At 40.0% G+C, this 15,978-nt stretch overlaps 1 protein-coding gene across 2 annotated transcripts; it reads right to left on the bottom strand.

Moving 5' to 3' along the window:
• Window positions 1-652: 652 nt before the first annotated feature.
• LOC122765443 (glutamate decarboxylase 1-like) lies at window positions 653-15,978 on the bottom strand. 2 transcript variants are annotated; one of them, XM_044019694.1, is made up of 17 exons: window positions 15,492-15,978; window positions 14,606-14,736; window positions 13,032-13,094; window positions 11,952-12,107; window positions 11,072-11,314; window positions 10,846-10,936; window positions 7,162-7,274; window positions 6,575-6,690; window positions 6,407-6,486; window positions 6,249-6,303; window positions 5,637-5,753; window positions 5,486-5,550; window positions 4,757-4,835; window positions 4,492-4,641; window positions 4,263-4,370; window positions 3,899-3,988; window positions 653-2,433 (listed from the first exon to the last, which is right to left on the bottom strand). In XM_044019694.1, exons 2-17 carry the CDS (start codon window positions 14,700-14,702, stop codon window positions 2,260-2,262), a joined length of 1,797 nt encoding a protein of 598 aa, XP_043875629.1. In that variant the 5' UTR covers window positions 14,703-14,736; window positions 15,492-15,978; the 3' UTR covers window positions 653-2,259. The 2 variants fall into 2 exon arrangements, with proteins under 2 accessions (XP_043875629.1, XP_043875630.1); XM_044019695.1 differs by lacking the exon at window positions 15,492-15,978 and adding an exon at window positions 14,874-15,021.

Here is a 15,978-nt window from a genome sequence, read left to right as displayed (position 1 = left end):
CTGGCTGTAAAACATCAATAAAGGTTATTATTGTTTATCGGTGATTGGTGTTGACAGGACAACCTCCCCCCCAACAAAATGCCAAATATAGTATATGTTTTCTGGTCTGTATGAGTTTTGGGTTAACATAACATAACCATTTCCATTAGTTTTAGTTTTTATTTATTTAGTTTTTAAAATTAGTTTTTAGAGCGGGTTTGCTAGTTTTTTGTTTTTTTTTCTTTCGTAAATGCTTAGTTTTAGTTGCGTTTTTATTAGTTTCAGTGTTAGTTGTTTGTAATATGGAGTTTTTGTCAGGTGCAAGATTCAAAAAGGTCACAATAAGGATTGTGTCATAAAAACCCAACAAAAGATGCTATTTTGAAAATGTATTAGGACAAATGAACAACCATCGCTGAAACAAATATAACAGTCTACAAGAAAATGTGGATGAGACTGCTGAGGTTGTATATAGTCGTTTGTGTGCTCGTCGCTTATTTAGTTGTCTTTTTTTAACTCTAGTTTTTATTTTTATTTCAGTAAATGAAAGTGTTTTTTTCAATTTTATTAACATAATAACCTTGAACATAACACGACATAACATTCTGTCTTTTGTTAAAAGTGAGCTCTGTGTTACATGATAATGACGAAATAAAAGCTATTTCAGCCGAGATGGTCTCACACCAGTGTTGTTCGCCACACATGTTTATTTGCTCATTTATTAGTTCAAAGGTCCTTTTTCCCAAACTGCAAAAATTGTGCCCACAGACGATCTACAGCCCATGTCTTTATTAGCGCTGTGGAAGCAACAGTAACACTCTGCAAATGATGGCGTGAATTTAAAGTGCCTACACTGACTAGTTCAGGAATGTGCAACGGTTTGCTAAATGCCGTTACAGTAGCAAACATTGTGCATCGAGTTGGTCGACGTAAAAGTGATGTGCCTACAGTAAGCGTGGCAAAAAACAAAGCTAAATTTTGCATATTATAGTTTCACTCCACTGAACACGTAACACAGACTATCATATGTCCCTAGAATATAAGCTGCCCCATGGTCATGGTTTAGCGTTGTGCTTTATATCCTCACCAAAGCACCGGCAGTAGTAGCTGCACTGTCAGTCAAGCCTCCCACAGTGAGCCAAATGTCCGGACAGCATTCAGTCCATGAATCACAAAGACATTGCACAGTTACAACATACATTGCACTAAAGTTAAGGAGCGGCAAGTAAAGTATTCTTATATAAATGTCTGAATTCGTCCATGAGGACGAATAAGGGCCGTGAACATAATTTTCATAAATGTAACTCAACCCTTCTTTGGTTCACAAATACACTAAGACTTCCATGTTCCTTAATACATTGTGATATAATACAGTGGAATTGTCCAAATATGAAGGATACATTACAAATGAATGGCAGATAGCCTATTCACAATTACTCTCTCTGAATATAAATAAAGTTATTATTTTATAACGTATTATTATACTGTATTGACGATTTACACATAGTTTTTTTTTTCACTGTAAAACTTTGACACATTTGGCACAAAGGCAATGAAACAATACTATACACAATCTACACAAAAATCTCTAAAAACACAGCACTCAAGTACAGAACCCGTTACAATGACTGTGTTATACATCCCCACCTATTATGTAATATCAAAGGGAAGTAACAGCTAGGTCACAACATGGCGGTGCATGGACTACATGGAGCACCAACAGTCAGGACACCATATATATTATATATATGTATATTTTTTTTACATTTACGTCACTGTTGTTAGATTCCCACATTGTGCTCTGTTCCTAGTGAAAAAATATGTTGATATTATTCTATTTTAACACTGATCTCCATATGGTACAGTAGTAGAATTCTGTTTTCACACCTGCTGCATGACAAAATCCTCCAAGTCCTCAGGTTTTTGTTTTTTTTTGCTTTTTCACATTCACACGAGAAGGAACCTGCATTTAAATTCCTCACACTGATGTTACATTGAACATAGTTTAGCCAGAACAGCAGTGTGCTCGTGTGATTCTCTCAAGCTTTGACTTGTGTTCTTTTTACTCAGACACTCAGCTATGCAAATGTTTTAATCGTTGCCGCTAAAGACAGAACAGACAGAGAGTTGACACATAGGGCATACTATTATTTGTTGTGCATCGTAAGCAAAAAAACAAAAAAAACTAAACTCAACATCTGTACAAGACAAAAAGAGACATGAAACCAGGCTCAAGGCCCTCCAGATGTTTCAGGAGGTTTTAAAAGACAGGAGTGGCTCTTATAAGTCATTCCCCAGTCGCTCAATCTCCTCAATCAGGAAATCGATGTCTGACATAGTGGCAGCAGGGTTGGAGATGACCATGCGGAAAAAGTTAACCTTGTCTCCTTGTGGCTGGTAGCCTACCATGGTGGTCCCACACTCCATCATCAGAGCCTTGATCTTTGGGGCCACCTGTTTGTGGAAAACACAATGTCGCCATCCAAACTTTATAAATAAATGTCTGCTACATTCAAACGATTGTCAAAAGAGTTCACACAATGCTGAACTCTCTGTGTTCTTGTGTCGCCCAGCGACATCCATGCGCCGCACACAGGGAAAAATGCTACAACTGACGAAGGCAAGGCTCGAGCACAGCAGCTCGAGTGGCTCCAGTAAAGCGAGACAAATAAACCAAGACTTTCTGTAGAGCTGCACAATCCTATTTCAATCACGATTACAATGTTGGCTTCTCACATTAGAAAATGCATGCTCTGCAATTAAAACGCAAAGCAAGTCAAGCTCTCCCTAAACAACTGCCTGACTATGTGTCTGCATGTGCCAATCGCAGCTGCTGCTGTTTCTGCACCACGCAGCTCCAAGTTTCCTGGACGCAGTGGAGAGGAGTTACATTACGTTATAGACAGACATACCACAATAGAACAAAACAAAAATGTTGTTTCACAAAGCCTTTTTGAGGGGTTCCGATTAAGGATCTTGTTGGTATGGCCAGTAAACTGCTGCACTTTACTTTATTATGTCTCTCTTTGTTACTCTCCTTTAACTACTTCCTTTTAGCTTTTATATTCTGTTGTGAGTTTTATATCTGAAATAGTTTTGTCTCCCTAACTATTAGTATACTATTTATGCTGCTATCTTGACCAAGATTCCCTGGAAGAAGAGCTCTCTAAATAAAGGATAATGTCTTGCACAACAGAAGGTGAGGGGCTATCTTTCTCTCTCTCTCTCTGTAGTTATAGCTTTGTGACAATATTTTGACCTTGTGGGGACATTTTGCCTGGGCCTAATGTATATGATGTGTACTACCTAAGATATAAAAACAAGTGTGTGTGTGTGTGTGTGTGTGTGTGTTCAGAGGGACGTCTTGATCTCAATGTTGATGAAGTGGTAATTAATCTGGCCATAATGACAGGATAGATGCGTACTGCTTTGGGTAGTGGAGGAGTGGAGGTGGTGTGAGCTCACTTGGGCAAACTGTACTTGTATCATGTAGAGATTCTAGTAGTGTTTTGGTAATTACTCAGATTTCCTCAGGGGGGCAATAGAAATTTCTCACTGGAACTTTAATATATGTGCACTGTAAGACAAGTGCCCCAGGAAGTACAATAAATTATTCATTACATATTACTCCACTAAAAAGTAATAATATTGCTTTACTTATTACTCAGTATTATCCGTTATATTACTGTACAACTTTTGCGTTTTCCTTCAGACCTGCATGACCTGCTATGCACACATGTCATTATAAAGTAACCTCCACAGGACAGATAACAAAGTAACACAGTAGCCCTGCCTTACTTTGCTTGGGTTTTTAATTGAAATATTACTCCTCTTTAGTAAATTGTGATCCTTACACAAGTCATAACTGGGTTTAGTAATAACATTACAGTGTATGAATCAAAGAATCCTCCTTCATTACCTTGTGCAACCTCTCCCGCCGCTCCTCACCGTCAGGCAGGCCTCGCAGACTTGGTGGAATGTACCAGAAGCAGACATTGGTGTGCTGCGGCTGATAAGAGAAAACAGAAACAATATTCGTAATGACGCCAATAAATTAATGCCCTCCGTAATTTCAGCTTTTCATGTCAGTGTGTCAGCACTGCAAAATGACCCAATCAATCCTACAGTTAAGATATCATATACGCTGTAGGAGCTCATTCATCATGAGAGAACAACAGGAAAGCTCAGGTTAGTATTATAAACACAGTTTCCCCACAAGCAGATCATCTTCATTGCGGGGAATATATTTATTTTCTTGCTATCAGATGAAGTAAAGAGCTCACCTCTTCGTTAAACAGCATCTTGAAGCCCTCTCTGTTTTTTATCTTATTGTAGAGGTACGCAGACAGATCTAGGCACTTGTCAATGTGCTGCTCAAACCCCACTGTTCCCTTTTTTAGGGAGAATGGGGAAAAAAATGAAGATAGAAAAGAATAAGGAGTTGTTACCATTGTATTCTAGATATGGCAGTTTTGTTGACACAAACACTGAGTCTTTGATATAAATGCCCACCTTTGCCTTCCACATGAGCCAGAACTTAAAGATATCAACATGGCGTCCGCACTGAATGGCCTTGTCGCCTGTGTCGTATGTCACGTCGTACTGTTTGTCCGGCTGGAAGAGGTAGCCCGCACACATGGAGTTGCAGTTCTGTAGTAAACCCTGTCGTGGAAGCAAACAGTAAAGAAATAAAGCACAAAATTGTTTGTTTGTGCATTTGTGATTATTTGTGTTCATGCATCAATGGAGGAAATAAAAACACAGCATTTTTCCTCACCCTCTCTCGGACCAGAATGGCAGAGCACTGCAGTGGCACTCCCATCAGCTTATGAGGGTTCCAGGTGACTGAGTTGGCTCTGCACAGACATTTAAACAGTAAACACAGCTCAGTGTGTGTGTGTGTGTTTGTGGTGGTAAACATTTTCAAGTTCATTTCAAGTGTCCATGCGTGAGTCTCAAAAGACACGTCATGAAATGTCTTTGGTCATGTGAGCTGACTACAGACTTTAAAGAGGTATTCTACAACTTTCACAAAAACAAGGGCATTGACCGGGAGCCACAGTGTCCCTGGTTTGCATGTGACCTGGCACCTTTGTCTTTGTCCTTATGTCTCTGTTCTCTTAGTTCCTGCCATTTTTCAAACAAAATGATTCAGTTCCAACAAAATAGACTTTATTAAAAAAAAAAAATACATGGCAAAGCAGTAGACTGAGTAACTGACTAAGCAACTTGTTAACCCAGTAACATCTAGTTACTAAACTACGTGCTTGACACACACGTTCTTCCTCAGCCAATAAAATGTACACTGGGACACACGTGACGATAGAGGTGGAAAACTACACCATGGCTTAGATTCAAATAAAATTCCCAGAAAAACAGCAATATTTGCCGTCACTTGCAGTTTTAAGGTGTTCTGTCATTACTTTTACAGATGGTTACCACATTATTCATAATCATTCTTTAATTTACTTGTGCTTTGTGTGTGTGTGTGTGTGTGTGTGTTTACCTTTCTACACCGTTCAGCTTGTGTCTGTGTTTCCTGGACATCAGCAAACCTCCTCCCCAAGCACCCTTTACATAACACAGTACATTTATTTTCAGTGAGGATTTGTACACATTCAGGAAGGGAAAATATTTGATGTTCAATATTATCTTACGTCCACATGAAGCCACATGTTGTATTTTTCACAGATGTCTGCAATTTCATTAATGGGATCAAAGGCTCCGTAGACTGTGGTCCCGGCGGTGGCATTCACAAACATTGGAACATAACCCTGTGAACACAAAGCATCGGGAAATAAAAAGTCATACACTGGCTACAATTCTGGGCTGAATTTGAGTTGTTATGTTATGTTCTTTTTCTCCTGGCGACTGTTGACATCAAAGAGATGGGCTACAGCACATTTCTCAAATAATGCACTCCCTCTGTCTGTGTCTGTTGTTGGGACATAATTGCTTTCCAATTTCTCTTAGTCTGCACATCACTTTACCTCTGAACAATTACTTCCAGGAGATGCACTTTAGACCAGGGCAGCAGCACACATGAGGTTGATGGAAGAAGCATTCACCTTATTGGTATAATGTTCCTGCTCTGTTTGTTTCCCTTATCTACAAATGTGGGGCTCATATGAGGGTTTGAATAAAAATAAGAAGAAATGATGCTCATAAAATTGTCTGGGAGCCTTCACTCTAGTATGTAGATCCCCCATTTTTTTCTAATTCATGAAAGCAGGAATTGGAATAAATAAGTCACTGTTGTTCACGTTCACCTTTTTCTTGGCCTCTATTACTTTGGCTTCCAAATCAGCAGGAATGACTCTCCCCCTGGAAAAAAAGAAGTTGTAGAAAGAGTTTCACGTGTGCAGATGGATAGATAGATGCGTTAGCTGTTAGATGTGTTGGTATAAATGGTTGGTGTAAAGCAAACCTCTCATCTGTTTTCAAAAGGATCAGGTTTTCTGTCCCGATGCCCAAAGCTGCACTGGCTTTCTTGATGGAATAGTGGCTCTGCGAGAAAGCATGTCATTCAGTCACAATCCAAATTGTAATGATGTGTGAGTGCATACATGGAGAGATGACAGTGATGTGAACTAACGTGCTCTGAAGTGAAGAGGACCAGTCTGGGTGCAGCCGACATGCCTTTGGTCTTGACTTCGGGGAAGAACTTGTATCTGGCGATCATCACACTGTACATGTTGGAGATGGCTCCTCCTGATGAAGCAGTGCTGTTTGTCAAACGCGTGCAATGAAGTACGATTCTGACGTGTTTCAATCAGTCACTCCCTCTTACAGTAGTTCAACAACTTACAGTTTGCTAAAGTGATTTATGGACATGTTAATGTATGAATAACTACAAACCATCCATATGAAGGTTGCCGGGGCACTGATGACCACCATCCACTCTCACACCTACGATCAATTTAGACTGTCCAATTTATCTAATCCCCAAATCTGCATGTTTTTGATGAATTGAATTGAATTTTGATGGCATTGTTCAAATGAAATTGTGAATAACAAGACACTGAGGAGATTGTTTTTTAACTGTAAAAACTACAAATTCAGAGCAATAAATTACGGAAAGAGCAAAGTGTTATTTGGTAGAATGATACAATAACAAGAGTGAGACATGTTTGCATGAAAGCTCAGAGTTCCGCTCCTGTTTGATCACCATGACTGTTTTACCTGGAGAGAATATTCCATCGCCCTCGTCATCAGGCCAGCCAATGAATTCTCTCATCTTTTTCAGGGTCAACTGCTCCATGAGTACAAAGACAGGGGCGATCTCGTAGGTGAACCTGTGAATAAACAAATAAACTCCACTTCATATTTGCTGTGTTTACTGAGTGGCACAATGTGAGTGATGAAAATGCTGCAAATGAAATTCAGCTTCACCTGCAGGAGAGAGTGATGGAATAAACACGAGCTACGATGATATTTAAAAACAAGAATTTTTTATATTCTAATTTCACCATATGGTTAGTGAAATTGCCTGCTGTTTTATCTTTTTTACGAGTGGAAACAGACACACAGTCACACTTCAACAGCAGCCTTGTTTTAAAAATGGCCTGTGGCTTCAGGGAAATGACACAGAAAATCCCACACGGTCTTGGCCTCATTGACGCAGCCTCATGAGTGTGTTTTTGCAGAAAATTGGCGAGAAAGTTTAAAATTGTTTTTCCACTTTTCTCCTCATTATGTACAGTACATATTGTTGTCTTCGTCATCAAAATACACTTACGTCCTCTGCATCAGAGAGGCGCACATTTGGGATTGCAGCACAGATGGATTCATTCATCTTCTGCTGATTTATAAGCTTCTATAATTGCACACAGGACGTAAATCTCTATTCATGCAAAGGAGGAAAATTAATCAGTGGAATGTTACAGAATGTCACATTGTGCCCGACAGCATCTTGTATTGTTACGACACAGTATTGTCGTAACATCAAAGTTGAATGTGACTTTGCAAATGTAGCACATTAACTTCACTGCATTCATCCATGCAGTGGGACCCTCACTCATTCATAACCTGGTCAATCTATGAGTGTCACTCAATATCTGCCAGAGGTAATTAGGGATGAGGGAGTAATTAATAAATGTAGATTACAATGAATGTAACGTAACTTCTGTTTCAAGTTATGAACAAACAATCATTTGAGATGTGAGAAGGAAGAAAGTGTTTGTGGACTGTTCAGGAGGTAAGACTGGACAATGAACGCTCAGAGACAGGAAAGGTATGAGTATGAGACAATATGAGACAGTAATGCAATATTATAGATGCCAACTGAAGAACGAGGAGTTGAAGGTTTAACATTAGCATTTATTGTTTCAATGGTTTTTATTCTAATAATAATTACTATTTCTTTGTGTTTTATTTGGTGTCTTTTCACACTTTATTTGTAAAGCACTTTGATTTTTTGTTTGCGAAATAGTCTATAAATACATGTCATTATATTATCATTATTTACCAATGCTTTGTAGACCAGTTAGGTTGTTAGGTACTTATAAGGGGGGAAAAAAAGAATCAGAAGATGTTAAACCATATAATTGTTGTTAAAAGTTAATAAATCAAACCTGACCCAACAGTGTAACATCTCAGTGGGATCTTTTTACAGCTTGTCAAATGTTAGGGAACCTTTCTTACAATAATAATCGCATTAAAACATAAGCATTTACTGACCAATGATAAAGTCATTACATTACAACTAATTTTAGAAAGTGGTATATAAACCATTTGAATGCGTTAACCATAATGGACTGCTATTTGTGTTATGACATATTATATTTACCCCCACTGTGTGTGGGTTGTATTCCCTGAAGCTTCTTATGACCTTTTTAATGGTTGAGTAATTACGTCACAGCCCTGCAGAAATAACCCTGTGAAAGACTAATAATCAAGCTTTTCATATAAGTTTTACTGTTTACTGAAATAATGGGAATAAGAATAGGAATCATTCATTCATTTTCTACCACTTTATCCTCCACATGAGGGTCGAGGGGAGGGGGGCTGTGGCCAATCCAAGCTGACAGGCAAAAGGCAGGGTTCACCCTGGACAGGTCGCCAGTTCATCACAGTGCAAACATAAAGGGACAATCATTCACACATATGGTCAATTTAGAGTGTCCACTTAACCTAATCACCAATCTGTATGTGTTTTGTTTTTGGATTGTTGGAGTAATTGGAGTCACATACAGCAAACCCCACACAAAAAGGACCTCGGTCAAACCGGGTTCCAAACCGGTGACCTTCTTACTGTGAGCCAACAATGCTAGCCACTGCATTACTGTGTGAGGGAATAGGAATCATGGTGGAAAATAACTTTTGATAAATCACTGGACCAACAGTAAGTGCCAAATATCCTAGTCAGGTTTTAACTTCTTGTTTGTTTGTTTTTTTATCACCATTCACCAGCTACTGGTTCATATAAAACAGTCAGTCAAAGATAATTCAGGAGAGAGAATATTTCTCAGTAAAATATGTCCACTCATTCACCGCATTCACCAAAGCCTGTTCACCTATTCACCGCTGATGGTTGCTCATACACAGAGTACAGATGGCTTGAGGGGGAGAGGCCATTTTTCCCCTCAAGGCTTTGTTATGTCACAGGAACTAGCACTACATGAAACAAAGACACCATGTAAACCATGAATGCAAATCAATATGCAATTTAGTTTGCCCGCAGAGCTGATTTATGTGACTACAGCCTGTGCACAGGCCAGCATCGACAATACTGCGGGGGAGGAAACTGTACAAATGTCTTCTTTTGTGCTTTTTATTTTCCTGCTTGACTGACAATCTATTAGAGGCTGCAGGGCATATATTCTTGAACCACACTCGATATGGATGTCACAGGAACTGAGAGCCTCTCCTCTACATGGGTCATTGAAGAACCAATGAGCACAGATAAGCTTTTCAGAGATAATGCACAGTCTGGGTGCAATTCATAGTACTTGTAATCATTATCTGCATTTTTTTTATTACTTTTTTTTTTTTTACATATTTAAAGATGCTGCAAGGCATAATGACCATGCTATGTCATCAGAGATTAAGAAAATATGTTGAATTGATATAGCGTCACTGATAAGGTGCAGCCAGTTTATTGACTAAATCAATCTTGTTTTGTTTTGGTGTTTTGGTCCTTTGTACTAACCCATCGCCACACACCCAATAACACAGACCGCACCACTCGATCACACAAGTTGCCTCTACACAGCAGCTTCCAAATGTTACCGAAACTAAAAAGCCTCACTAGTCCTCTCAAAAACATCTGCGACCAGAGGAGAAGAGAAACAAGGGTCTCCTATTGAGATGCATCCAAATATTCATCAAAGGTCTGGCAGTGCCGACACCCCTGCACAAGACAATCCAGACTCTTTTCGTGTGTCGTTCCACGCTGACGGAATGACCTACCAAGTGCTACCAGGACAGGGTTACCAGAACTCTGTCTATCATCAAGAAGCTCTTGAAGACCCAACTCTTCTTCCCCCTCCTCTGCACGATCACCCTCTGTCAGTCTACTGTTCCTATCTAGTGGATTTCTTCCCAAGACTTCTTCTGTATAGCTTATTCGCTTTGGATAAAAGTGTCTGGTAAATGATTAAATGTAAATGTAAAATATAGATGACTGAAAGTGGCCAGTGAGGATATTTCTTTTCCAAAACAAGGATGCAAAATGGGGAACTTCATCCCAGGTTACTGTAGCTTGCGTTGTGTCTAATTTGCTGATGGAAAATAAATGTGTTTAATGTTTTTGCATTCTGTTGGCGCTGCTTTGTTTGCTGGTCTCAAGCAGACACTCTCTCACTTATTCGCTGTTGTACATCATTTAAATATAGCACCTTTAAAGCGGGTAACCAAAGTACTCACATGTTAGTGTTGGCTGTAGATGTGAGCCACTCTCCTGCCAAACCAACAATGTCTAGTCCAGTTGACAGCTGGTTGAAGAACCTGGGATGACCTGCCATTGAAAAGAATTTATCATTGGAGTGTGTGTGTGAGAGAGAAAAGCCTTATCAGTAATCATTACACTGACATGTAACTTAATGAGAGTTATTGATTGCAACAGGCCACGCTGCACCTCCAGGCCTCTTACCTGTCCTCACTCCGTATTTCAGAGTGTCCCTACAGTCCACCAGGATCTGCTCCAGGGACTCAGGCTGGTCAGAGAGCTCCAGGTTGAAGCCCTCCATGCCCTCCAGCAGCTGGTGGGGGTGGTGGAAGTCCAGCACCTTGGTGGATCTATCAAAGGTCTTCCGGATGTAGTTGGTGAGAATTTCCACCACCTCCAGCAAGAACTGCATAGTCTGTTCCTCTCCATTTTTGGCAGGCAGTAGATCTAAAAACAAACAAACCAGAAACATTTCTTAGGGTCTCTTCTGTTTTAACCTACATTCCTTTCGTACTGGGCTTTTTTTACATGTTACTGTTGAATTCTGTGGTCACCTCTGAGTTTCTCAAAGGGCTTTTGTGCAGATCCTTCAACGGTTTATTAAGCATTAAGCACAATTATTCAAGCATTAATACTTTATTAAACATGAACTAACAAAAAATTCAACAGAGCCTGTTTATTTTCCTCAGAAGCATCAACAGAATGACCATGTTAAAAAATGGTCACTTCACTTGATCAGTGCACTTGCACTTAATCCTTACACAGCCTCGAGTGTGCATCTTTTAATGAAATGTCCGTTTTAAGATTTTTTTTGTTTGGTTCTGTAGTAGAGAAATATTAAACTTTGCACAGGTGAGTTGAAATTTTTTTGCATTGTCTATTTGTTTAGTTGCAGAGCGTGTCTTTAACAAAGTCATTTTAAATAAAATGAACTGGCATCAAATTACATTTTCTACACATTTTTGAATTTCTTCGGATTTTAAACTATATACGTGTTTTTATGTGTTTATGTCAGACGAGTATCGTCTTTAATTTAAACAACAACAAAAAAAAAGACATGTAAGTTGAATTCCTCTCAGTTTACCTCTGGCGAACAGATTGGAGAAATCCGTCTCCGTGTGTCTGAAACGCGCGTCTCTGCCGCTGTTATCGCAGGACAGCAGGCTCTTGGCTGTGCGCTCCTTCAAGGAGCTCACAATCCTGCTCTTCTCCTCCAGACTGTTGTTCTTCTGCAAAAATCCTGAACGGTTACAAGAAGCAGAGGCGTCCGGAGAATGGTTATTACACTTCCCATACATGTTGACTCTAACACACCAGGGCCCTCTGGTTCTCCTCCCTGTCTGTCTCTCTGCGCACGTTCTGTCTTATTTGGGGAGGGTGAGTGGGTGAGAGGGTGAGTGTGGGTAATGGGTGGGTGGTCCCATCCTGCACTGATAGTCCCATTCATGGTGACATCAGCGTCAAACTCCAGCCAAGTAAACACAAACACGCGTGTCATGTAAATGCTATAAATTCTTATTAAAATGTCTGCACATCAGTGGAGAGGAAGCATCACGAGGGGTCACCTAACAGTCCACGAGAACACGTGAGTGGTCCACTGTGATGATGAATGCATGCGGGTTTAATAGCTGTGTTTATCGATAAAGCCTGATAAGGATATGGGTTAAATGGAAAATACTAATTGCCTTTTTCTAAAATTGGTGACTTTTAAAATTCAAACCCTTCACATTTTTCTTTTTCTTTTTTTTTTCTTTCATTGTGAAAGCAGCGTGGATTGTAAAACCCCGAGTAATTAAATGACCCTATAATGAAACCAGCAGATTGTGACGGTCAAAAATAGAAGCTGCGCACTGATGCGTGACATTCACCATTATGTTGGGTGTCAGTCCGTCCTTAGTTAATGGTGTACGAGACTTAAATAGACCCTCTAACTCCAGCTTCTGGCTACATTAAAGCTGCGGCAGTTGACGTCTATTGCGCCTTTCCGCTCAGTATAAAGGGTTAATTCGTATTTCTTGTGAGATGTAGAGTTCTCCTGAAATTCGTTTTCCAATTGAGCCGATGCAGGTTAAACGTGTGGTCTTATCTCCCCATGGCAAATCATACTTCTTTGCACAATTTTATTAGAAAACAATGAAAATAATAAACAATCATAATAACTTACCACATATCTTCATTCCCAATTTTCTAGTGCATCCATGAGCAACTCCACACCAAGCATCATAGCCTGGAATTATTTCAATTAAAGGAAAAATAATTAGTGGCCTCGCATATTATTTTTATGTAGAAAAATCATTTTTTAGTCTTAGAGAGGTTAAAATGGTGAACATGGAGAGCACAAAAATAGCCACAGTGTCAATGTCTTGGGGTGATTGGAACATTTAACGGCCGCTTTCAAAATGCATTCTCACTCCGTGTGTGACCGTTGATAATTTAGACCAAGGACTTAAAATTAATTAGGCGTTTAGAAACCAACCCAGCCTAAAGATCCAAGTGAGTGAAAAGATGCTGGTAAAAAAACAACAACAACAACAACAAAAAAAAAACTGCGAGCATCAGTTAGACATGAGGCGGCTGCTGCCCGGCGACAGATAGAGAATTACTGTCTTATCAAGGGCTTCCAGCCTCAGAGGGGATGGGACACCTTGTATCATGGGAGGCAAAGCCCAAATCCTCAAAAGCAGCACATTTAAAGAGGAGGAGGAGAAGAATGGAGGGTGAAGGGAGGAGTGGGAGGAGGAGGAGGACGGAGGGGGAGACAGTCCCACTCCCACACCACAATTTAACCCTTGATTTGGATCATTAGATAAATCATTGCCCTGCTCAGCTCATTGGATGCATTTTAACTCAGTCCTCACAATGATTTTTTTTCCTGGCTGCGGAAATAAGATGAGCAACAAAGAGAGAAATAAATAAAAAAAAGAAGAAAACGCTTTGAGAAAATGAATGAAAATCTAAATATATATGTATATGTGTGCAAATATAGGCCTGGAATAATAAACCTTTTTATCATACACACATTATTACGTAATGCAATTTTTTTTAAAAAGTGAGACAAAATATAAGAATGTTTACATTTTGTAGCGGTGTATTTATGTGTGTGTATTTGTGTTTATACGCATATGATTTCCGAGATTCAGCCTTATTTCTTTTTTTGCTTATTTTTGCCTCACCAACTGATAGCAACCAGAACTGTGTCGCTCCTCATCCTGCAGGGCTACAGCGCTTAAGTGTGCCATTAGCGGCAATTCAACAAAAGGTGAATTAACAAGCACTTGAGGGGCAATTTTCATGTCCCCTGCAGCCGCTTTTTTTTTTTTAAACCAGAGTACATTTAACCAAACTGAAATGAATAAATTAATGTAAATGCATCCCAACATACAAACATAATTCTACTAAAAATGATGATGATAATAATAAGTATATTGATGGAATCATTTACAATAATAGTAAATAAATGTATTTTTTAGCCTTGTTGTCCAGTCTAATTGCCTCCTGTGATGTCAGGTTGTGACAGCAGCATTGGTCTGTCACGCAGACGCCGGGAGGTCCGTGAATGCAGCGGTGATTTGTGGCGAAGGAAACCTTCTCAAATGGCAGCGGATTTTTTTTTGCCTGTCTCCCTCCTTCCATCCCCTCTCCTCCCCCTTTCCCTCACACTCGATGAAAATGATTAATGGCGTTGCCATCAAAATAAATAGCACACGTGAAACAGCATTTTATCCGTGATGCACCTACTTGAGCCCGGTGGTCGTAAATTTGTCGAGTTGGGATCCGGTTCGCCGCCAGTGGAGGCGGAGGAGGCGGAGGAGGAGGTGGGTGCAGACGCCGCCATCACTCCCTGTGAGACCCTGTGCCAAAGTCCTCTCCTCCAAAAAATTAAGCAAAAACAAGAAGAAGAAGCCTGGTCACTTTTTTCTTTTCTTTCACACCGCAAAGAAAAGCCCTTCACAGGAATAATGTGCAGCAAACATTAAAAATAGGTGTAACTTAGCGACACACAGACCTGTAGACGACACAAAAAAGCGCAATCTCAAGTTCATATTCAACCGGTTTATATTCAACATCGCGTTCAGTCACAACTCAATTGTCTGGAGCTTCATCATGATCCAGGTGGATGATGATGAGGATGATGATGATGATGGAGCTTCATGTGTGTCCTCACAGTAACGAGCCTCCAGGATTAATTGACAGTGCAGATTTGATTTCATTATATAAAACACGTATATAGACGTGGATGTGTGCGAAAAAGAAACAAGTAAACGCATATGAAGAGCAGGTAAAAATGGCCTAAATGCTCAGCAGTAGAAAAAGAAATCGGTTCAAGGTGATTATTGCATTATTGATAATGATGCAGGTGAAAGTCATAGCTACAGAAATAAAAGATGTCATGTGTCTGTCTGTATAAAATGACAATTGAATGAGAATAAACAGCATGAACAGCTTCCTCACGCACACACATTTGAATTCTCAGTGAAACTACAGTGCACACTGATGTCACTAACCTTTGATTTTCCAGGGAGCAAACCTTTAAAAACACCTGTTAGAGCCTCACCAATGACCATTATAACAGAAGAGTTCATCCGGGTTTTGACTCACAAAATAAAACAAAATAAACACTTACTGTGATTGTGCGTGTGTCCAGGTGAACAGGTGCAGTCCAGCGGAGAAAAAGAAAAAAGTGAATATACCATCAAATTAAGTCCTGGAGGGGAAAAAAGAGAAAGAGAGGCTGCTGCGCTCTTTGGTTCACTCCGAGCAGAAACAGGAGGACACAAAACAGAGCCGAGCTTTAGGTCTCTACTAGATCCATATCAAGGTGACCTTGCTGTGGTTGAGGCGTGATTTGCTGACATTTAAAGCAAGCCTTGTCTTGTTGAATGAGTCACAGGATGTAGGTGCTGCACCTCCATCACCGCCGGTGCTGCTGCTGCATATTTGTGGAGGAGCAGCAGCGTCCGCAGGGGCTTTGCTCTGCAGGTCCGACACTGATGGCGCCGCTTTCTGCCCCTGAAGTGTGACTTTTTTTTCTTTTTCTTTTTTTTTTTTGGAAAGTGTGGCTCTATGTAGGTCCGGTTTGAATCCTAGTCACGGACATGGACTTGAAGTTT

This window comes from Solea senegalensis, linkage group LG2, assembly GCF_019176455.1.
Source record: "Solea senegalensis isolate Sse05_10M linkage group LG2, IFAPA_SoseM_1, whole genome shotgun sequence".
Classification (NCBI taxonomy): Eukaryota; Metazoa; Chordata; class Actinopteri; order Pleuronectiformes; family Soleidae; genus Solea; species Solea senegalensis.
This window is presented reverse-complemented; position numbering and strand designations above follow the sequence as displayed.